Source organism: Oncorhynchus masou, chromosome 12 (genome assembly GCF_036934945.1).
Source record: "Oncorhynchus masou masou isolate Uvic2021 chromosome 12, UVic_Omas_1.1, whole genome shotgun sequence".
NCBI classification, from domain to species: domain Eukaryota; kingdom Metazoa; phylum Chordata; class Actinopteri; order Salmoniformes; family Salmonidae; genus Oncorhynchus; species Oncorhynchus masou.
In genome coordinates, this window is record NC_088223.1 from 69,109,412 (window position 1) to 69,134,792 (window position 25,381).

General features: G+C 41.7%; 1 protein-coding gene across 1 annotated transcript in view; it reads left to right on the top strand.

The window, feature by feature from the left end:
• Window positions 1-25,381, top strand: part of LOC135550720 (delta-sarcoglycan-like) — a 104,974-nt gene that overhangs the window by 16,825 nt on the left and 62,768 nt on the right. Inside the window, exon 2 of the mRNA XM_064981772.1 lies at window positions 10,460-10,645. Within this exon, the coding sequence (XP_064837844.1) occupies window positions 10,460-10,645 (186 nt within the window). The remainder of the gene's footprint in view (window positions 1-10,459; window positions 10,646-25,381) is intronic.

The following is a 25,381-nucleotide window of genomic DNA, read 5'->3' on the forward strand; positions in this document are numbered from 1 at the left end:
GATGAGTTGGACCACAGAGTGAAGGAAAAGCAGCCAACAAGTTCTCAGCATATGTGGGAACTCCTTCAAGACTGTTGGAAAAGCATTTCAGGTGAAGTTAGTTGAGAGAATGCCAAGCGTGTGCAAAGCTATCATCAAGGCAAAGTGTGGAAGCTTTGAAGAATCTCAAATATAAAATACATTTTGATTTCTTAAACACTTTTTTGGTTACTACATGATTCCATATGTGTTATTTGATAGTTTTGATGTCTTCACTATTATTCTACAATGTAGAAAATAGTAAAAGAAAAAATTTACTTGAATGAGTAGGTGTGTCCAAACTTTTGACTTGTACTGTATATTGTTGTTGTTGATGTTCATATTCCAGTGTCTTGGGAAACAATGAATAATTGCAAGTTTGTGAGTTCTTGTATTATTTCTTTCCTTTTTGGTTAGTTCTGGCAGTTTGATGAGCAACATACAGCATGTCCTGTGTCATGTAAAAATCATCCCAGTGTGAAATAGTTCGCAATAGTTCTGATCGTTCTGATTGTGTCGTCATGCTGTAAGATTTCTCCCAGCATAAAAATGTTACCAGTTCAATAATTGCACATCTCTTTATGTGGATGGCTGTGCTCATGCGGATGTTTCTCTCTCACCCTCCCTCGACCTCGAAAAACTGTTCTGTGGGCACGCTCATATGCTTCACGCATCTGCCAATCAATGGTGGCCAGGAGTATTGACCTTGACCAACGGAAGCTTGTTGAGGCGTGAGGTCAACTTATAAATACCTGGACTCGCGCGTCGACTCGCGCGATTGCTAAGACTTGGGCGCTATGTTTTCGACTGACAGTGCATATAAATGATTTGTTTGTTAGTTGGGTTAGTTAGTTAGCTAGCTAGCTATACAAACAAGTTACAACTGCACACCTCTGAGAACAAACCATTTCGACCAGTTTACAGCTAATTACGCCAGTTAGCTAGCTAAATCAAGTTTGAGGGGATGTGAGAGAAACATCCGCACGAGCTCAGCTATCCACATGAACGTGCGTGCAATTATTGACTGGGAATATTTTCAAGCTGTGAAAATGTTTACAACGTGACGTCTCAATCACAACACAATCAGAACAATTTATCAACTGTTTCACGCTGGGAAGATTTTTACATGACGTCCTGGCTTGAAATTCTGTGAGCATCTCCTCCATGGTTGCACGGAGGATTTTTTCGGTTCTCTCTCCAGATCATTAGGGCTTCATTAGGGTGCACAAACTCACTGCAAAAGATAATTGGGGAGCAGCAGTCAGAAGCAATTGTCCTGAAGAGTCATTCACCCCTCTTGGCATGGGCACCAACAAATTAAATGTGAAGGTTTTATGATGAAGGCATTAATTGTGTCATATTGATCACTTCCTTCAATATTACTTCCTTTATTCCCTAACTACAGCTCGTCACCTCATGCCTTTTAAATAGTTCTCCCTGCACAGGCTCAATTTTGTCATTTTAAAAATCCATGCACAGTTTTGCTGACTGCTGTTCTGTCTTCAAAGCAATGCAAAATACCATTGAGTCTCATTCAGTTCACTTGAGGTCGAGTACAGTCCTCATATAACACCAAAGCTGCCAGAGGTGTTTCTCTCTGTAAGTGTATAGATACTAAGTAGAGCTGCATGTGTTGTCTATGGCCTTTCTCGGTCCCTCTCCTGGCCTGTCAGTTCCTCCGTGAGTATGGGGCAAACAGGGTCACCTCTGGCTTCTCTCTCTGTGTCTAATTTACTCTGCAAAGTCCTGTTAGAGAGTACAATGACTGATTGGTACTAAAGGTAATGGTATTACTGTATAGAAACTGTCTCCAGTGGAGGATGTTACTGTGCATTCTGAAGAGCTGTAGGTGAAGGATAAGGTAGAGGGAAAACCACCATGCCCTGATCAAATAACGGTTTCATGTTCCACAAGACGTACCATTAGCCTGAGAATATATTGCACTCTGACATTTCTCAAAGTGTAATAACAGTCTGTAATATATACAACGCCTGACCTGACCATGCAGACTGTACCACAATCTGTATATTCTTGAGATATATATTTTTCAACCCTCTTAGGAAAATGTTTCAGGTTTGTGAGTCAGAGTGCTCCTGAAAAGCATTGGGATGAAGTTTTTGTCTCATGAACAAGTATTTGATACACTGCCGATTTGGCAGGTTTTCCTAGTTACAAAGCATGTAGAGGTCTGTAATTTTTATTATGGGTACACTTCTACTGTGAGAGCCGGAATCTAAAACAAAAATCCAGAAAATCACATTGTATGATTTTTAAGTAATTAATTTGCATTTTATTGCATGACATAAGTATTTAATACATCAGAAAAGCAGAACTTAATATTTGGTACAAAAACCTTTGTTTGCAATTACAGAGATCATATGTTTCCTGTAGTTCTTGACCAGGTTTGCACACATTGCAGCAGGGATTTTGGCCCACTCCTCCATACAGACCTTCTCCAGATCCTTCAGGTTTTGGGGCTGTCGCTGAACAATACGGACTATCAGCTCCCTCTAAAGATTTTCTATTTGGTTCAGGTCTGGAGACTGGCTAGGCCACTCCAGGACCTTGAGATGCTTCTTACGGAGCCACTCCTTAGTTGCCCTGGCTGTGTGTTTTGGGTCGTTGTCATGCTGGAAGACCCAGCCACGACCCATCTTCAATGTTCTTACTGAGGGAAGGAGGTTGTTGGCCAAGATCTCACAATACATGGCCCCATCCATCCTCCCCTCAATACGGTGCAGTCGTCCTGTCCCCTTTGCAGAAAAGCATCCCCAAAGAATGATGTTTCCACCTCCATGCGTCACGGTTGGGATGGTGTTCTTCCTCCAAACACGGCGAGTGGAGTTTAGACCAAAATGCTCTATTTTTGTCTCATCAGACCACATGACCTTCTCCCATTCCTCCTCTGGATCATCCAGATTGTCATTTGCAAACTTCAGATGGGCCTGGACATGCGCTGGCTTGAGCAGGGGGACCTTGCGTTCGCTGCAGGATTTTAATCCATGACGGTGTAGTGTGTTACTAATGGTTTTCTTTGAGACTGTGGTCCCAGCTCTCTTCAGGTCATTGACCAGGTCCTGCCGTGTAGTTCTGGGCTGATCCCTCACCTTCCTCATGATCATTGGTGCCCCACGAGGTGAGATCTTGCATGGAGCCCCAGACCGAGGGTGATTGACCGTCATCTTGAACTTCTTCCATTTTCTAATAATTGCGCCAACAGTTGTTGCCTTCTCACCAAGCTGCTTGCCTATTGTCCTGTAGCCCATCCCAGCCCTGTGCAGGTCTACAATTTTATCCCTGATGTCCTTCTACAGCTCTCTGGTCTTGGCCATTGTGGAGAGATTGGAGTCTGTTTAATTGAGTGTGTGGACAGGTGTCTTTTATACAGGTAACGAGTTCAAACAGGTGCAGTTAATACAGGTAATGAGTGGAGAACAGGAGGGATTCTTTAAGAAAAGCTAACAGGTCTGTGATTGCCGGAATTCTTACTGTTTAGTCGGTGATCAAATTCTTATGTCATGCAATAAAATGCAAATTAATTACTTAGAAATCATACAATGTGATTTTCTGGATTTTTGTTTTAGATTCCGTCTCACATTTGAAGTGTACCTATTATAAAAAATTACAGACCTCTACATACTTTGTAATTGGGAAAACCTGCAAAATCGACAGTGTATCAAATACTTGTTCTCCCCACTGTTTGCAGTGACCGGCTACTTGTATCCAACCCTATTGAAGAAATTGCTAATTTAGAAAGTGAAATTGTCTTATGATTGTGGCCCAACCTTTTTGGTTGACATGGAATTGGATCCATTTAATATGTAATACAAGAAGTGCTCAAGAAGAAAGCAGAGTGTAGTAATAATTGGGTTGAGATCTCAAGAGAGATTAAATTCATTGGCTTTATCTGAAAGTCTACATGAAAGTGGCCAAACTAAGACATGTTCTTTTGAGTCCGATGTACTAATATGAAATACTTTTATCTGAGTGTTTGTGGTTTCTCTATTGAAAAATCCTTAACTCAATCAGGGATTTTCATCTCGAAGGACATTAGAAAATAAGTTTTAATTTATATTGTAAACACTCTTATTTGATATGCAAAATCCCTATTAAATAGACAGCAAATGTTCCTATCCAAAGTAGCCCTGTTGATCTTAAGGTAATGGGGAAAATGTGTGGGTGAAGATACAAGGACTCTAAACCTATTGTAAATACTATGTACATGAACACTGGGAAAGGGAAGCACCTCTTGTCCCGAATTAATATTTTGTCATATTGTTGGTGAGAGAACTAGTGTGCCATCTGGTTAAATAAAGCCTTTAGCTGCTCCTATCCCCTGCAGGCCCTCCAATAGTGGAGTATTTCCTAGCAACAGTGTGTGTGTGTGTGTGTGTGTGTGTGTGTGTGTGTGTGTGTGTGTGTGTGTGTGTGTGTGTGTGTGTGTGTGTGTGTGTGTGTGTGTGTGTGTGTGTGTGTGTGTGTGTGTGTGTGTGTGTGTGTGTGTGTGTGTGTGTGTGTGCACATGTTCATGCCTGTGTGTTCCTGTCTGCGTGTGCTATTGTCTGTGTGTGTTTTTGTCTGTGTATTCCTGTGTGTGTTATCTCTATGTGTGTGTGTGCGTACGCAAGGGAGAGAGGTACTGAACCAGTACAAGGTGTTTCATATTCTCTGGCTCCATCTCAATCCCTTTGTAATTCAGGGGCTAAACAGAAACTATGAGATCCACATACTCTTCTATCTGTCAGCCTCCAAGCCCAGAAGCAGTGTCAAAACACTTACTCTTAAAGAGACACTGTTAGTATCAAGTTTTCAGCTAACCATTTACTGTAAGTGGATGGCCATAGCTATTTATAGATGGTAGTTATTTCTCCATGTGTCGTTACATTTGAATTTACTGCATTTGGATGGCATGTACTGTATGTCATTTTGATTATAGGCAACATGTGTGAACGTCACAGTATTATTGAGTTCAGTACAGCTCTCCACATCATCATAGCCCTACTCCAGAGACCTCCTCATGGATGCAGTTGTTGTACACTGTTCACACTCCACTGTGGCTGTTACCTGTCATTCAACAACCTGCCACAGCATTTATGACAATCTAATGAAGGTGTTAGCCTCTCATAGTGTAGCGTGAGAGAGAGAGAGAGAGAGAGAGAGAGAGAGGGAGAGAGAGAGAGAGAGAGAGAGAGAGAGAGAGAGAGAGAGAGAGAGACCAATACATCTGCGATCACTGTCTTCTCCCAAGGGAGGGAGGCGAGAAGCGTGATGCGCTTGTTTCCCTCTGACCTGTCAACACACTATAAGCTGACCGGTGGGAGGGTTCCTTTGTTTTTCACTCTCTCTCTCTCTTAGATTCAGATAAGCTTTATTATTACTTTCTAAAGCAAAGTGAGATAGTGACATCATCAACAACAACAGCAAAATATAAATAATGGTAAAGGTGATTAGAGAAAGGGAACATTAGGAACACCTGCTCTTTCCATGACATACAGTAGACTGACCAGGTGAAAGCTATGATCCCTTATGATCCCTTAAGCTATGATCACCTGTTATCCAATCCATTTCAATTAGTGTAGATGAAGGGGAGGAGACAGGTTAAAGAAGGATTTTTAAGCCTTTTAGACAATTGAGACATGGATTGTGTATGTGTTCCATTCAGCGTTCCATTCAGCGTGAATGGCGCACATACAAAGTGCCTTTGAACGGGGTATGGTAGTAGACACCAACTTGACAAGCAGCCAACTTGACAAGCATTGGAGTGAACATGGGCCAGCATCCCTGTGGAATGCTTTAGACACCTTGTAGAGTCCATGCATTGACAAATTGAGGCTGTTCTGAGCAGTGTTGTAGTGGAGGGTATACGCAGGTATATACCATATACACACTTATTTGTCTGTGGGCATTGTGTATACTCACTTATTAACCAAATATTTATTGGGATATTTGTATTTCTGGACTTGATAGCATGAAATGCTCTTCAGTTTTTTTTCACTAAGGGCCTTTGCAGCCAGCCTAAAACTCCCCTGATTAACTTTTCTCCAGGCCCAGGTAATTATAGCTGGAACTGTGTTTTAGTGTAGTTCCACTGTAGGTAAACTGGTACTGGTTTCACTGGGATCTGGCTTTCTTCTGAAAGATCATGATTGAAGTTTTTTCTAAGTTTACTATTAGTACCCATCTTTGGCAGTACTGCTCTACAAGGGACGAGCTCTGTTGTAATTTTTGTTCTGTGGGTGACAACAAAATTCAGTTGTCAGGGTACAACATGCACTTCGTATGTGTGTCATGGAGGGTGAGGACTAAAGCGGCAGATTGCTCCAACATTTTTGGTAGTTAATTTATATAAATATTGTTGGACTCCACGTCTTTGGGAAAACAATTCTGTTATTTTGCTTCCAATTTTTATTACACATTTGTTATTCATACATTAGGATTTCAAGGTGTAATACATTTTCCCCCATATCAATTTGGAGGAGTTAGTTTCATAGTCCATCGTGCCAAATTGAAGTCTACATAGCAGGCAAAACCTTTTCTTGTGTTCCTTTTGATATTTAGATTTATGAGTGTGGAGGGAGTAAATGTGACCTGAGGTGTGATGTTTGGGGAGGAAGCCGCTTCTGGTATTCATTATGCTGCAAAATATCTTTCCCAGATTACTGCATACACAGATGCCTCTGTAGTTATTGGTGTCGAATTTGTCTCCCTTTTTATAGATGGGCGTTATTAGACCTTCATTGCAGATTCCAGGGAAACATCCAATTTCCAGCATTAAGTTTAATCATTTAAGCAGAGCGTCCACCAGCTTAGGGCTGCTCAGTTTCAGCATTTCATTATGGATGTTGTTTTATTTTAAAGTTTTGATTTGATATTTGATTTTAGTAGCTCTGATAGTGAAGTCGCTCTGTCTCTCACCCTCTCTGGTCTATCCCTCCCTGCCTCTCTCCTTAATCCCGTCTTTAATTACACATGTGGAGGGCTCTCTCTCGCTCACTTTGAGGCCACATGTCTTAAACACAGCGGAGTGCTGCTCCTTTGAACCCCTAGCCCATGTAATTCCTCCCAAACATTTTTGAAGTAGTGTCAGTTTGAAGCAAATTGAAATAGTTTGGCTGAGACTTTCTCTGCCCTACTTGTGGTCGCTCAGATATTCAGCGAGACCTCAATCAAGTAATATTATGGTAATTGTAGGGCTTGTTGACTTTGGTGATGTAAAAATCACTACATGGATAGAGATACATTTGGCCTCTACTGCAACAGTACTTTTTGAATGAAGTTAGACTTGAGTCTTTGAATCCAATGGTATGTATCCCTCTGTTCTTTAACATGAATACAGCAATTTAGATGAGTGGGTGACTTCAGTACATGGGCCCTGATACCCATGAAACAATGATGTTCAGAGGTATCTTATCTTATACAAGTATATATGTTGGAGGGCATTGTAAGCCAAAAACAGTCATAGAGGGCCACACACACACATGCCTTGCCAAGTTGCCTTAATCAGGGATATAAAGCTTGTTGGTAAGCTTGATTTGAAAAGCTCACTCTCCTACTGTATTTATAAGAAAGTAAAAATACAGAGCATGTTGAGCTGATAGTATTTATTGTGCCATGCAGACAGCAATCACAGGCTGTATTCTCACCTCCAGACAATCGTTACTTAATGCATTCTGTTGATTGTGTAGCTGGAACTCAATGATTTATGAATCACTGAGAGAACACTTTGTTATATTTGGAGCAGATTCAACGCTCATTAGGTTGTTGACTGTAATGCCATGACCTTTAAAATAAATCTGATTTAATTGGCCATGCATATCTACATTATGTAAAGTGGAACTGTGTGTCCGTGTAATAAGACAATGAGGCAAAGGAGACAATATGGCCTAGATAGCTCTTATGAATGTTGTGTGGTGAAAGTGAAGATTAGGACTGCTTGTGAATGGCAAAATGTTAATTAGTTAAATGTGCTCATGACATATTTTCTTCCCATAATTGTGCATATATCTCAAGTCTGTTTCTTCCCAGCCTAAACTTACTGTAGACATAAACAACGTTAGGATCCATTCAGAAGCCTCTTGCACTAGACACAGTAGAGGACATTTTGTGTATTTTCAAATTTGGACAGGCATTGCCTCTGAATGGAGAACTGGGACAGAAGTTGGCAGAATCTGGTACCCAACCACATGTTGTCTATAAAAGAGCCTAGTGGAGAGATGCCCAGTGATTTGGCAAGCGAGAAGAACCAACAACATTCAGCAATGCTTGGGATGCCTTTGATCAGAAACAGACTTTGTTTTGTGCCGCTGTTCTTTCTTTAGGCACTAACTAACTATGTAGCTATCGTTAGACGGTAGCTAGACAGCGGGATGAAGCCTTCAAATGGCAGTGTTCTGGTGGGCCTCCATTTATTTTTCCTGGCGCATCAGTTTTTCCTTCTGTGCCTCAGTCCCTTTTGGGTGTAAAATACCATGGTTTGTCCTCAGATTTATCCGCTCACATTTTTTCATCCCGAAATCAAGGGTGACACTGTTGACTCTTTTGCCTGATTAACACTATAGGCCCACCCAAACCTCTTGGATATTTTATTTTCACATTGTCCTTTTTCCAGCACAGTTACAGCAACTATGGTGGATGCGTAACCAAGCTAGCCAAGTAAAGCTTGGCTTGGCTTGTCCCTTTGTGTGAAGTAGACGTATATGTATGAGGGGACTAACTCTGTCTGTAATACAACAGGAGGTTATTGTGGCTGATGTACAGTAAGATGACCCACCAGTGGGTCACACAGAGATACGATTTACCGATGGCCTCCAACAGGGTTATGGTTAATACTCAAACAGTCATGTTTGCAGTAATAATACTGTGTGTGAACCCTGTTTCTCTCGGTCGGTTTGTTTCTTTACTATACAGTGTGTACACACCACCTGGGGTTGCTGACAGCTGTATCCACATACATTTTTTATATCACCAGCTACCTGGTGAGATTGACTGAAAGGAACCTCCTCCCCCCTAGTTGATGTAGTGTAGGTTGAGTGTTGCTCTTGTGTCATGCTCTGGTGGCCCTGGATCTGGTGAGCCACAGTCTGCAAGCCTTGGTTTGAGCCAGTACTAACACCCCCTGTTAAATGAATCAAGCACTAAGTCTGTTTTTGCACAGTTCTGCTCTAAACTCAATGTTTACTTTGGAAATGGAAGACTAGATGCCAACCTGGAGGTGCAATACGTGGTAAACTAGACTTCATGGAAGGTAATAGAGTATTTGGTCCTGTTCTGAACCATACCAATTTAGTCTGGAGCACCTGTAAGGATGGAAGAACAAGTGATTCCTGAGTGGCGCAGTTGTCTAAGGTATTGCATCGCAGTGCTAGCTGTGCCACTAGAGTACTGGTTTGAGTTCAAGCTCTGTCGCAGCCGGCCGAGACCGGAAGACCCATGGGGCGGCGTACAATTGGCCCAGCGTCGTCTGGGTTAGGGGAGTGTTTGGCCGGCCTGGCTGTCCTTGTTCCATTGCGCACTAGCGACTCCTGTGGCGGGCTGGGTGCATGCAGGCTGACACGGTCACCAGTTGTACGGTGTTTTCTCCGACACATTGGTGTGGCTTCTGGGTTAAGTGGGCATTGTGTCAAGAAGCAGTGTGGCTTGTCTGAGTCGTGTTTCGGAGGACGCACGGCTCTTGACCTTCACCTCTCCCGAATCCGTACGGGAGTTGCAGCGATGGGACAAGACTGTAACTATCAATTGGATACCACAAAATTGAGGAGAAAAAAAAATAGGAAAAAAATAGGAAAAAACTATGGAAGAACACTGGTAAAAACTATTTCATATGGAACTTCAGGACTGAAATGTAAGAGCTATGCACAAAGTATATGTCATGTTCTCCATCAACATCATCGCCATCATCATCAAAACAATGTGTCCCTGCACATGCCTACCGTTTACTATGCCCTACATACAAACACTAAAGTGCAACAGTACAATCAGATTTTTGGTTTTGCTGACTGGCTTTAGAGGGCTGTCTAGTGTCATTTGTACCAGTTAGCTGTGAATGTGTGTGGTTGTCAAATGCGATTGGCTTTGGCAGCGGAGCCAGCCACTCAAAGCACTGTAGAAAGTAAAATTGTATTTTGCACAGTTATTAGGCTATTATTATGGAGCTTGAAGTGAACAGTGCCTTCTCCCACTTTACAGGCGGACAATTAGAATCATCATTAATGGACACGATCAGCACATCAATGGTGCAGAGAGGGAGTAATGGATATATAGAAAGCTTATGGGACAATGAATCAGTTTGATTCCTAACTAAACTGTCTTTCATTGTGTCCGAACTCAATGGCTGACTACGGCTTCAACAGTAGAGCCAGAATGTTTGGGGCATGTTGGGTTCAGAATGCATAGGCTTAATTTACAGGAAGTCACTTACCCTCTTCTTCTTCTTCTCTTGCAGATGACCCAAGAACAGTGCACTCATAGGAACAATGTCCAGAGCTCAGAGAAACCACATGTGTACAAAGTGGGAATTTACGGCTGGCGGAAACGTTGCCTTTACTTCTTTGTGCTCCTGTTAATGATCCTGATCCTGGTCAACCTCGCTTTAACCATCTGGATAGTAAAGGTCATGCATTTCACCATAGTAAGTCCAACTCCCTACCTGCCGGTCTCTTTTTATTTGTGATTTATTTTTATGACTGTTGGGGCATTGATTATTGGATTTGCTTAGAAGTGTGCTGGAATAATAGGGTTTTTCTCCACAGGGGGACTATAATGACGGGCTGGTAATTGCGAGCTGTGGCACTTTAGTACAGCGACTTCATTTTCACTCCCCCAGTGGTCGATCTGCTATGGTCTTAGTCCACTTAGCTAACTCCAAGCTAGGGGTCTCTCTCCTCCCCTCATCTCTCCTTCTATTTCTCCCCTACTTCCATCCCTGCATGTTAGTTTCCGAGTACCCCACTGTTCTTTTCTTTTCTCACGGAGAGAGTTCAACTGAGGGCATGTTTAGTACAACGGCCTCAAAGTACAAGTCTAGAACCAATGACACTGTCACTTCCTGCACAGGAGAGAGGTGACAGCGCAGGATGCAGGTTGGCATTTATTGTCATAGGGTGACATCAGCAAAGGAGAGTGGTGACATCAGGGCCATACACTAAAGTATATTATACATGTGTACCATTCACATTAATGCCGTGCATACAGTACTTAGCTCTAGACGGCGGAGTTTGACATTAATTTCCAATGTGATTCTCTGTATATCTGTTGTATTAGTCTGTAGCTCAAGCCCTGTGAGCCATGCCGTTTGAGTGTCTGGCTGCTTTTTGCTTAGTAATCCTCAGCACCTGCGATGAGTCAGATACTTGTAGTGCTGCATGCCTCCCCTCCTTGTCTGAATAAACCATGAGAACAGGTTGATGTTTCACAGTGGAGTTTCATCTGAGTTGCACTCCAAGGTCTATCGGTGTGGTTACCCAAAGCAATTTGGATAACTGGTGTGTCCGTCTGCATCTGTGCTGGACACTGGGTGGCTATATAAGGGTTCTAACCTTTATCCAAATAGATGCAAGTGGGATGTCATGGCAAGTGGGATATCATGGTGAAAAGTGATCCAGTTAAATTGCAGTATAAAACTTTGATTTTACCATCATCCTTGTAGGGAAGAAACAACAGTCCCTTTAAAAGATGAATGTATGTGGGCGGGGAGCTTGTATTCATGAGCTCTCCTTGACTGACAGCACTTTGAAACACCCTTGTGGTCGTTCCCGGGTAACAAGGTAAACAAAAAGTTTTAATTCCATGATTCCAAGCCTAAATAGTATACCTCACCCCATTCTCTCTGCAAAATGCTCTCATGGTCAACAGAACTGAAAATGAACTATTGAATATCAGACAAACAGCAGCAATACGCAAATATATTTATATTGTTTTGCAACTAAGTAGAGAAGACAGTTCACTGATACACTTCTTCACATGAATTAGTAAACCGTGAGTCACCTTAGAAACTTAGGCATAAAGGAATGTACATGAAAACAACATGGACAATTTATTGGTGCTTCTGCATAAGCATTGTAAATGACAATATGTATTCATCAGACATTTACAATTGGCCAGCATAGCTGAAATATGGATCAATATGAACACTCATGATAAATAAAGATGATAAATATTTGTGAGACACATTTTTTGTTGTTGTTGCTATAAGCCTAATATAGGCAACCAGCCTCCCTACAATGTGCAGGACACCATTAATTTGTACAATTGGTGACACTCATCTCTCGTCCGAATGCCTGAATAAAACGATACAATGTAACAAAATGAGACATGTCATGTCAAAAAAAGAGATTGATGGGGATGGGAGCAGGAGAGGATGGGGACTCATGTACCCCGCTTCAATCAAGCGGGCGTCAGTCACCCCGGAGATTGAAGCGGGAGACTCCTCCAGCTATGGCCTCCTTGTCAGGCCTGGGATGGATATCTCGCACAACTTCCCCTCATGGAAGTGGAGATCCAGGAACCTGTAATGTTTTTGAAAAGGGAAATGTTTCAAATCAAATCTAATTGTATTTGTCACATATACGTTTAGCAGATGTTGCGGGTGTAGCGAAATGCTTGTGTTTCTAGCTCCAACAGTGCAGTAATATCTAACATTTCACAACAATACAGAGAACCTAAAAGAAAAACAATGGAGTTAAGAAATGTATAAATATTAGGATGAGCAATGTCTGAGTGTCATAGACTAAATACAGTAGAATAGAATACAGTATATAACATATGAGACCAGTGTTCCATTATTAAAGTGGCCAGCAGCCTCTAAGGTGCAGGGTTATGTAACCGGGTGGAAGCTGCCTAGTGATGGCTATTTAACAGTCTGATGGCCTTGAGATAGAAGCTGTTTTCAGTCTCTCGGTCCCAGCTTTGATGCACCTGTACTGACCTCTCCTTCTGGATGATAACGGGGTGAACAGGCAGCGGCTCGGGAGGTTGTTGTCCTTGATGTTGTAGGTGTCCTAAAGGCCAATGATGCGTTGGGCAGACCACACCACCCTCTGGAGAGCTCTGTGGTTGTGGGTGGTGCAGTTGCCGACCAGGCAGTGATACAGCCCGACAGGATGCTCTCAATTTGTTAAATGGGTAGTGAATTGAATGTCCTTTTATTTACTGTTCTGAGTTATGATGTTATCAATTTGTTGATGTCCTGATCTACTCATTCTACAATGTGTTTCTGGCGTTTTTAAAGTGCTCAATTGTAAATATACAATATTTGGTTGAGCACTTTTTTGTGAAACTTTTAATGTTTGTATATGGAATTTTTGTGTGCCTGAAATCCTCAATTGATTTGAAACTAATTAATATGACTTACAGCATGTTGGGTGTGTCTTCACAGACTTTACAGCATATCCCCCATTCTTTTTTGGGAAAGTTGATTTTATATCACAGCATTCCTGCTGCGGTGGATGCCTGGGAAGCTGTGCAGACAGAGTAGATGTTGAATTTTCTAAAATGCATATCATTACAAATTTGATGAAGTGAATTAATAATATCCCTGCCTCCTGAATCCAAGCATTTGACACGGGGGGAGGGGACCAGTAACTTTATGATCAACTTTGTCAATGTACCAGCTACAGTCATTTTTCATAATTATGTCAACCTACTATGAACTTAATTCAAATATCATCCAATTTGATGAAAAACATGATTTTCACTGTTTGGAACCTTTAATATAAATGGTCCAATTGGTGATTAGAAAATAATCCAGCCTTTTAGCAGTTGGACCATTGCTGATGCCCTCAACAACCGTCAGCAGCCACTAACCAATACATATTTCAGTAGGCCCTATACTACGATATCCCTATTTTTCCATAAATAGTGTAACTAGAGACAGATCAATAAAGGACCACGTTCTCACCTGCAGCGAACCGCACCATGGTATGAATGAAATTGGACAGAGACCACCCTTTTTGAACAACCATGGTGAGTTGTTTAGTGCACTCCCAAGTACCAGTCCAAACGAACAAAACTAAGGAAATAATCTCCAAACCAATTTGGTCTGAAAGCACCCTTAGCACACATCGAGAACCTAAAATGGTTATTCAGGTGTCCCCATAGGAGAACACTTTGAAAAACCCTTTTTGGTTCTAGCTATAACCCTTTACACAGGGGTTCTACATGGAACCCAAAAAGGTTCTACCCGGAACCAAAAAGGGTTCTACATGGAACCAAAAAGGGTTCTACCTGGAACCAAAAAGGGTTATTATATGGGGACAGCCTAAGAACCCTTTTGAAACCCATTAATTTAAGAGTGTACCATGTGATAAAAGAGCACATCCCATTACTGTCCATTCTGGATCCATAGACAAAGAAATGCATGGATGTATGACCTTGGACCCCCCAAGGTGGGCACATATAGATGTCATTACCATTACAATCGTTTCATACATTAATATGTATTGTATTAAGTTAATACCTTATCAAATTGCCTTCGATAACCCACAAAAATAACCCACAGACTTGAAAATTATCATTAGACTTTGCCACCCCAAGTGGACAAATATGTGAAATTTGAACTGCTGGCCCATGGACTATAAAGGTATTGGTGTCTCATGTACTTCAAATGGTCTCAAGGTCACAGGTTGTATTGAAAGAGTTTGATGACAGAACTGGAGATCCATGGAGGCAGAAGAGCAGATGGCTAATTTACAGATTTATGTTGTATTTAATTGCTCCGAAGCCCAACAGTGCTGCATGACACGTCAAGGATGGGGTTTGGATGAAAGTCGAGTTACAGTGGGACTGTGAAAGTTAATGTGGAGAGGGTGGGGGCCGTAGGTGGGAGTGCGTGTGCGTGTGTGTGTCTGTGCGTGCTTACATTATGCATTTCTACGAAAAGATGTCCAGTCCTGAACTCACTATCTTTGCTGTATATTTTTTCAGTATAACCCAGAATGACAGTTCACATGCACATGTAATACTCCTCAGTATTTCAATAACATGACAAGGAAATGTAAATATATTCCCATTAAATGTTCATTAAATATTTCCATTACATTTCCATTCCCAGGTGATTGTAATGCAAAATAAGCCATTTTCAGACTGCTAGGTTTCTCAGGGAATACAATTTGCCACTATTTTCCAGCTTGCATGAGATCATAATGTCACACCCTGATCTGTTTTATCTGTCCCTGTGATTGTCTCCACCCCCTCCAGGTGTCATTTTTTTTTGTCATGATACATAAGCTCTTTTCATCAGTAGAATGTTATTCATATCATAAACAGCACTGCCACAATACTGCCAGTTCTAATTCAAGCCTCCACTCTATTCATCTTTACAAGCAGCTGGTCAAAACGTAGATTGTTATTCATGTCATAAACAGCACTGCCACAATACTGCCAGTTCTAATTCAAGCCTCCCCTCTATTCATCTTCACAAGCAGCTGGTCAAAACGTAGAATGTTATTCATGGCATAAACAGCACTGCCACAATACTGCCAGTTCTAATTCAAGCCTCCACTCTATCCATCTTCACAAGTAGCTGCTCAAAACGTAGAATGCCAGAGCTACAGGTCAACAGTGAATGAGTCAAATCTCTTCCGTTGCACATTTCCCCACACACACACTCACATACACAGGCCTACTGGGCAGTTTCACCCCAGAATTAACTGAACTCTTGGGGAGGAAGCAATAAGTATCGGTTGAGAAGCTGGAGCTGTTTGTGTTTCAATGACAGAGTTGGTGAGGTCTCTGATCCCCTAAGCTGTCTTTTTATGAGCGTTTAGTAATTGCAGTTCTGTGTCTTAAAAGTACATCAAAGGAAGTAGCTAGCTGTAGGAGTCAGAGTCAGTGTCCAGTCACAGAGCAGGCTTGATGCCAGGCCAAGTGGATTCAAACAGTAGGCTGTAAATCCTCAGACTCCCACTCTCCCTTTCAGACCTAGTGCTTGTCTGAACTCCTCGTTGTGTTAAATATGGATGTTCTAATGCAAGTGAAACTCTGGTCTAGATTATGACAGATTAAAGTACAGTGCACTCCTTGCTATTGCAGCACACAATTACAAAGTTAATGGGGAAACGGAGACAGATCTATTGGCAATAGTCATATCTGGGTTCCCCCGTTTAAATTCATATCATTTTACTGTTCTGGACTGGGCTAACAAGGCGAACTTCACTAACATCATGTGTCAGCAGTAATGGTAATTAGTCACACTGTCCTTATCCTGGGTCTTCCTGTAAAACTCACTCATACTAATAAACCTTCCTCATTAAGAACAGGAAGAGAGATAAGTGGGGCGTACAGATTCAGACACATCTTGGCACGTGTCAGAGACAGATGAGTCATGCAGGGTTACATAAACCTGGTCTTTTCCCCAACCTCCTCCACTGTGCTGCTGCAGCATTTTTTAACCATGGGCAGAAAGGTTACAGGGCTCTTTGTCCTGAGAGTCAGAGGTAGCCATCCTATTCAAACAGGAGCCTTGCTGCTCTGGTTCTATCTGGGCCCCATGCCAGGCCATCCTGTGGCGCTGGCCTTGCCTGGGAGAGGCTTCTATCTAATGTGGTGAGAGGGGAGCATGGGTGGCCTCCCAAGACATCCATCCATAGCCCTCGCAGTCCTCTCTCTGGAACATGGATCATCGCTCTGGGCAGACTGATCTAGGGCTCAGGATTGAGCAGCAACAGTCCCGCTTTACGCTCCACAGGGCCAGAGACATATCATTCTCATCCCCAGGCCAGTCCTATGTTTTCTGGCCATGCTTTGTGCCACCACTTCACCCCACGTTTGAATAGCACACCAATCTCTGATGAGGAGAGGACAGAACAGAAAGCCGGCACATTCACGATTCCCCAGTGTCACCATTGGGATGACCTCATTGTTCAGAAGTTAACTTTTTCTTTAATCCTCAGTACTTGATGCCAGCCTTTACAGAGTTCATCATTTTCATTGGTGCTGCTTGTGCTCTCAGGCCTGGGCTGAGCTAAGCGGGGCCTGTCATATAAAGGGGCCATGGAGCTTGTTCTTCTCTTCAGAGGCATAATTCCCATAGGGTGCACAGGGGCACATGCCCCCTTAGATTTGACCTTTAAAATGGTTTGAATTGTTTACATTTTGTTATTACATTTTTCTCTCTGTAATACTACTTTTTTATGAAGTTGGCTTTAGCTAGCCCATATTGGTTCCATTTCAGGTTGTCAATCAAGTTAGAGTAGCCAGCTTGTCTTACGATCTAAACTGGCATGCTTGCTGGCAAGGTTGGTAGACTTTAGAAAAGCAAGCAATAAATAAATATACTGACTAAGACTCACTTTCCTTTCCATCGTTTATACATATTTTAGCAGAGATTCAGAGAAGCATATTTAGTTTCTTAAAATAAATAACCACCAGTCAGGAGGATACAGACAGCTCCAGGAGGTCTGATTAAATAGACAGAAAAATATACCTTTTTTTACATCGAATTAAGCTTAATGATTATGGCTCTAGATTTGCAGGAAAAAGCGGTCTCAGGTGTTTGAAAAGGATAGTCTCCAACTTACGCATAGGGGCCTAGCCCCCCTACGGACCAGCCCCCAACCATCCTCTTATACATTGTGCCTCCTCAGAATTTGAGGTGCATAACTCCCCTGGTTCTGTTTGTTTATGGAAGCCAGTGAGGGGCCACGGTGGCAGCGCTAGTTTTTTGCATTTTGCACTGAACATTTTGTCGTATTCTATTAACGTCTGAGATGTTTATCCTATGTCTCTCTACATTCTCCACAGTCGTTCTCTCTGGTCACTACTATGTACTTTTTCTCTCTCTCTCTCTCTGATGCCCCATCTCTCTCTCTTTTGCTCTCTTTATCTCTCTCACACAGTCTCTCTCTATCTTACATTCTCTCTCATGGAACACTGCAGATTGTGTCTGTGCAGCAAGTCAGTGCTGGACAACTCGTCTTGTGTTGCTTTCACTGGCATCAGCAGAAACGTCTAGGGAGTATACTGTATAGTCTGTCTTTGTAATATATGTGGAATTAAATATACAACAAGCTGGAAGGCCACGTTTGTCATCATGTTGATTACCTGAGAAATACGCAGACATATGGTTATTTTATCCCCTGGTCCGCTTAATCAAAAGCAACTACACCATGACAGACCCAGCAACATTTGTCTCCACAATAAGACCATAGGTTCTACACATACTGTACGTGGTGCATGAATTGAGTTACCCCAAAATGCAAAGCTCTTGGACATCTAGAAAATGAAAGTGCTGAATAAATGCCACCCATTCATCCATTCAATTCATTTTTCTGCTCATTGATATCTGTCAGTTATTTGTCCTCAAAATTTGAGATTCATCGGCCATCACTGTAAATTTAACAAACCATGTTGTTTTGTCTCTTCATTTTGTTTGTTTGCAAAAATAAAAATGAAATGTATACAGTACCAGTCAAAAGGTGACACACCTACTCATTCAAGGGTTTCTTTATTTTTACTATTTTCTACATTGTAGAATAATAGTGAAGACAAACTATGAAATAACAGATATGGAAGCATGTAGTAGCCAAAATAGTGTGGTAATCAAAATACATTTTATTCTTGAGATTCTTCAAAGTAGCCACCCTTTGCCTTGATGGTCGCTTTGCACACTCTTGGCATTGTCTTAACCAGCTTCATAAGGTAGTCAGTCACCTGGAATGCATTTCAAAAACAGGTGTGCCTTGTTAAAAGTTAAGATGGAAAGAAATTAACGTGTTTGAGCCAATCAGTTGTGTTGTGACAAGGTATGGGTGGTATACAGAAGATTTGGTAAAAGACTAAGTCCATATTATGGCAAGAACAGCTCAAATAGGCAAAAAGACAACAGTCAATCGTTACTTTAAGACATGAAGATCAGTCAATTCAGAACTTTGAAAGTTTCTTTAGGTGCAGTCGCAAAAGCCATTAAGTGCCTTGATGAAACTGGCTCTCATGAGAACTTCCACAGGAAAGGAAGACCCAGAGTTACCTCTGCTCTGGAGGATAAGTTCATTAGAGTTTCCCAGCCTCAGAAATTGCAGCCCAAATAAATGCTTCACAGAGTTCAAATAACAGACACATTAACTGTTCAGAGGACACTGCGTGAATCAGTCCTTTATGGTCAAATTGTTGCAAATAAACCATTAAAGTACACCAATAAGGAGGTGACTGCTTGGGCCAAGAAACACGAGCAATGGACATAGACATTGGAAATCTGTCCTTTGGTTTGATGAGTACAAATTAGGTGAGTGGATGATCTCCGCATGTGCGGATCCCACCGTGGAGTATCGAGGAGGAGGTGTGATGGTGTAGAGGTGCTTTCCTGGTGACACTGTCAGTGATTTATTTAAAATTCAAGATACACTTAATCAGCATAGGTACCACAGTGTTCTGCAGCGATACACCATCCCATCTGGTCTTCGCTTAGTGGGATCATTTGTTTTTCAACAGGACAATGACCCTACACACCTCCAGAATGTGTAGGGCTATTTGACCAAGAAGGAGAGGAATGGAGTGCTGCATCAGATGACCTGGCCTCCACAATCAACCAAACTCAACCCAGGATTGTGTCGAGGCACAGATCTGGGGAAGGGCATGAAAACATTTCTGCAGCATTGAAGGTCCCCAAGAACACAGTGACCTCCATCATTCTTAAATGGAAGAAGTTGGGAATCCCCAAAACTCTTCCTAGAGTTGGCCGCATGGCCAAACTGAGCAATCGGGCTGAGAAGGGCCTTGGTCACGGAGGTGACCAAGAACCCGATGGTCACTCTGACAGAGGTCCAGAGTTCCTCTGTGGAGATAGGAGAACATTCCAGAAGGACAACCATCTCTGCATCACTCCACAAATCAGGCCTTTATGGTAGAGTGGCCATACGCAAGCCTTTCAGTTAGACACATGACAGCCCACTTGGAGTGTCAAAAGGCATCTAAATGACTCTCAGACCATGAGAAACAAGATTCTCTGGTCTGATGAAACCAAGATTGAACTCTTTGGCCTGAATGCCAAGCATCTCGTCTAAAGGAAACCTGGCACCATCCCTATGGTGAAGCATCATGCTGTGGGGATGTTCTTCAGTGGCAGGGACTGGGAGACTAGTCAGGATCGAAGGAAAAATTAACGGAGCAAAGTATAGCGAGATCCTTGATGAAAACTAACTCCAGAATGCTCAGGACCTCAGACTGGGGCAAAGGACAACAACCCTAAGCACACAGCCAAGCTTGTACCATCATACCCAAGAATAACCAAGGCTGTAATCACTGCCTAAGGTGCTTCAACAATGTACTTAGTAAAGAGTCTGAATACATATGTGAACCCTTTGGAATTAGATTTGATGACTTACAACATCAGACAAACAAAGTCTGCTTCAATGAATAACACACACATTTATTGTATTTTTCTTGTCTATATTGAATACATCATTTAAACATTCAGTATAGGTTGGAAAATGTATGTGAACCACTAGGCTAATGACTTCTGCAAAAGCTAAGTGGAGTCAGGAGTCAGCTAACCTGGAGTACAATCATTGAGACTAGATTGGAGATGTTGCTTAGAGCTGCCCTGCCCTATAAAAAAACACTCACAAAAGTTGAGTTTGCTATTCACAAGAAGCTTTGCCTGATGCGAACCATGCCTCGAACAAAAGATATCTCAGAAGACCCAAGGATAAGAATTGTTGACTTGCATAAAGCTGGAAAGGGTTACAAAAGTATCTCTAAAAGCATTGATGTTCGTCAGTCTACAGTTAGACAAATGGTCTATAAATGGTGAAAGTTCAGGACTCTTGCTACTCTCCCTAGGAGTGGCCATCCTGCAAAGATGACTGCAAGATCACAGCGCAGAATGCTCAATGAGGTTAGGAATAATCCTAGAGTGTCAGCTAAAGACTTACAGAAATCTCTGGAACATGCTAACATCTCTGTTGACGAGTCTACGATACGTAAAACACTAAACAATGGGAGGACACCACGGAAGAAGCCACTGCTGTCCAAAAAAAACATTGCTGCACATCTGAAGTTTGCAAAAGAGCATCTGGATGTTCCACAGCTCTACTGGCAAAATATTCTGTGGACAGATGAAACTAAAGTTGAGATGTTTGAAAGGAACACACAACACTATCCGTGGAGGAAGGCACAGCACACCAGCACCAAAACCTCATCCTAACAGTAAAGTATGGTGAAGGGAGCATCATGGTTAGGAGCTGCTTTGCTGCCTCAGGGCCTGGACAGTTTGCTATTATCAACAGAAAAATGAATTCCCAATTTGCAGGAGAATGTAAGGTTCTGTTTGCCTGTTGAAGCTCAACAGAAGTTGGGTGATGCAACAAGGTAATGACCCAAAACACAGAAGTAAATCAACAACAGAATGGCTTCAGAAGAAAATGTCTTCTGGAGAGGCCCAGTCAGAGTCCTGACCTCAACCCAATTGAGATGCTGTGGCATGACCTCAAGAGAGCGGTTCACACCAGACATCCCAAGAATATTGCTGAACTGAAACGGTTTTGTAAAGAGGAATGGTCCAAAATTCCTCCTGACCATTGTATAGGTCTTGATTTGCAACTACAGAAAAATGTTATGTCCAATTAATGCAGAAGTCCAAGTAATTCCAAAGGGTTCACATACTTTTTCTTGCCACTTTATGTAAATGTAGATTTTCATTTTTTTATATATATATATTATCAAAGAAAATGTAAAAACATGTTTTTGCTTTGTCATGATGGGGTATTGTGTGTAGATTGATGAGGAAAGACATTTGATTTAATCCATTTTAGAATAAGGCTGTAATGTAACAAAAATGTGTGAAAAGGGGACTAAATACTTTCCAAAGGCACTGTACAGTATATACAACCGATGGTGACACATACACATATTGCAGCAGCTGCACACACAATGAGGTAAAAGGACATTGATGAGCTTTGATTTTCCAATTCCTGTTAGTGTTTCAATGAGCTACACTAAATGCTCCTTCGCTTTCCCTTCCTGTATCAACTCAATAATAGTTTTCCCATGAAGAACGGTCTCTGTCCTACACAAATTTGTCCACTTCGCTTTGAAACAACCGATTATCTCCCATGCAGACTCCAGATTGCTGGATTCACTGCCTGTTTAATTCTAACTCTGTCGATGATGTGTGGGCCGCTGACTGGCTAGCTCTCGCTCTGGACAATTAAGTCTCACTACACAGAAACAGCATGGAAAGGTCAAAGACAGAGAGCATGGAGAAATAGGCAGCTTGTTTTTCCACCATTCAGATGTAATTCATTTACAAAATGAAGAGCAGATTGGAGAATGGGCTGGAATTGGATTGTGTTTGAAAGTGTGAGGCGTGGATTGTAGGCCTACATACAGAAGTGAATTTGCCACAATATTGTCCTTATTAGGAGAGCATCCCCTTACACTACCACTTTCTCTCCCATGACTCGACACTTTAAAGAATCACACAAATAATATATTGTAAAGGTGCTGCATGTTTTCAGTCTCCTTCCTTCATTGTGTCATGGACCCCTTAGAGGTCCGACATCATCCTTGGTCTCCCTTTGAACAGACTTAAATGTACATAGTAATAACCACCATTCCTTTGTTTAGAGTGGAATTTGTTTGTACCTGCAGATAGATCATGTGACATGAAAAGGCAAGGGAGAGTAGGGGTTTAAAGATAAACAGAGGTCATTGTCTCTTAAAAATGGAGATCAGACTATGGTTTGCACATGGGGACAAAGATCGTACTTTTTGGAGAAATGTCCTCTGGTCTGATGAAACAAAAATAGAACTGTTTGACCATAATGACCATCGTTATGTTGTGAGGAAAAAGGGGGAGGCTTGCAAGCCGAAGAACTCCATCCCAACCGTGAAGCACGGGGGTGGCAGCATCATGTTGTGGGGGTGCTTGCTGCAGGACGGACTGGTGCACTTCATAAAATAGATGGTTCCATGAGGTAGGTAAATGATGTGGATATATTGAAGCAACATCAAGACATCAGTCAGGAAGTTAAAGCTTGGTTGCAAATGGGTCTTCCAAATGGTCATTGACCCCAAGAATACTTCCAAAGTTGTGGAAAAATGGCTTAAGAACAACAAAGTTAAGGTATTGGAGTGGCCATCACAAAGCCCTGACTTCAATTCTATAGAACATTTGTGTGCGGAACTGAAAAAGTGTGTGCAAGCAAGGAAGCCTACTAACCTGACTCAGTTACACCAGCTCTGTCAGGAGGAATGGGCCGAAATTCACCCAACTTATTGTGGGAAGCTTGTGTAAGGCTACCCGAAACATTTGTATAAGGTAGTTGTGAAAGTGTTAGTTAAACAATTTAAAGGCAATGCACCCAATTACTAATTGAGTGTATGTAAAGTGTATGTATGTAAGTGAGTGTATGTAAACTTCTGACCCACTGGGAAAGTGATGAAAGAAATAAAAGCTGAAATAAATAATTTGTTCTACTATTATTCTGAATTTTCACATTCTTAAAATAAAGTGCTGATTCTAACTGACCTAAGACAGGGAACTTTTACTAGGATTAAATGTCAGGAATTGTGAAAAACTGAGTTTAAATGTATTTGGCTAAGGTGTATGAAAACTTCCGACTTCAACTGTATCTGATGGTTTGCTCCTCTGTCTGGACCGGCACTTCATTGACTCATTAATGTCGCTTCTCATATGTATATACTGTACTCTATATCATCTACTGCATCTTGCCTATGCCGTTTGACCATCACTCATTCATATATTTTTATGTACATATTTGTATTCATTCCTTTACACTTGTGTGTATAAGGTAGTTGTGAAAGTGTTAGATATTACTGCATGGTCAGAACTAGAAGCACAAGTATTTAGCTACACTCACATTAACATCTGCTAACCATGTGCATGTGACAAATAATTTGATTTGAGTGGTTCTGGCTCAGACACTGATTTAAAAGAAAGAACAATAAAATGCAGATTCTCAGCCTGTCACGACTTCCGCCGAAGCTGGTGCCTCTCCTTGTTCAGGCAGTGTTCGACGCTCGCCGTCACCAGCTTTCTAGCTTCCACCGATCCATGTTTCTGTTTTCCATTTGTTCTGTCTTGAGTGGACACACCTGGTTCCCATTAAGTTATTATAATTTCCCTATTTAACCCTCTGGTTCCCATTATGTTTTGTGCGTGATTGTTCCTGGTTTGTGTTAGTCTTTTGTGTTAGGGTTTGTGATCCCTACGTGGATTTATTTTTCCTGATTATTTTCCTGAGTAAAGTTCGTTATTTTACTCAGTTCTGTGTCCTGCGCCTGACTCCGTTCTCACCTCTGCACAACTAACACCTGACAGCCTACAACATACATATTAGTAAGTCACTCCATTGTCAGGTGAAACTCCCTCAGTGTCAATATTGGGGCAGCAGGCTAGCCTAGTGGTCAGAGTGTTAGAGTTGTAACCAGAAGGTTGCAAGTTCAAACCCCTAAGATGACAAAGTACAAATCTGTCATTCTGCCCCTGAACAGGCAGTTAAACCCACTGTTCCTAGGCGGTCATTGAAAATAAGAATTAGTTCTTAACTGACGTGCCTAGTTAAATAAAATTGTCAGTACACTGTCAGTATGTGCCTTCAATTGGGGACACTTATATTGGAGATGGCCAACTGTGGTCCTGGAGAGCAACATCTAACTAATACACTTGAAACCAATTGTGGTCTCAATTCATTAATTGAGGTCTGAAGATCATTTGTAGATTATTGAGTGAGTGTGTGTTAATCCCGTAGCATGCATTCCAAAAGAGAACAAATTTACAATCAAGCATGTCCAGTCAATCAGAACTCATTTCCACACACGCATTGAAAAGCATTCAGTGTGACATTTAGCAAAACTGAGAGAAAAATAATTGTGTACCTTTTTAAAACCCTTCATTTAAATGCTTATTTCTTGAAGGGGAATTGACAACTCATAAGAATGGCTCTGTTTGACCTGCTCTGGCAGCCATAGGAGCTGTCTTAGAAATGGCTATTACTAATAGGCAGGGTCATTAATTAGACTCTGGACAGGGGCGAAGGTGGCAGTTACAGCAATTGTTGTGCCTCTGTGATGTATAACGTACACTGCATTACAATGGGAGACCAAAGCACCCCTGTGGAATATTAAACATTAGGAGGACTAACCCTGGGTGATTAGAACACTTTCTAGTTGCATATTAGCATTTCTATTCAGGGAGTAAACAAACAAAAAAAACAGAAGTTACAAGCGGCTGAGTGGCGGTATAAAATTTGGCATGAGATATGATTCTGTTGCAATATGGATATTGCACGTCAATATTGTGATTTCGATGTGAATTTAATTAATTTTGCAGCCCTAGTACATACTGCACTCCATATTCAGGGTTATTCATTGATAGCAGATCAATTTTATGATAGTGATTATTATAATA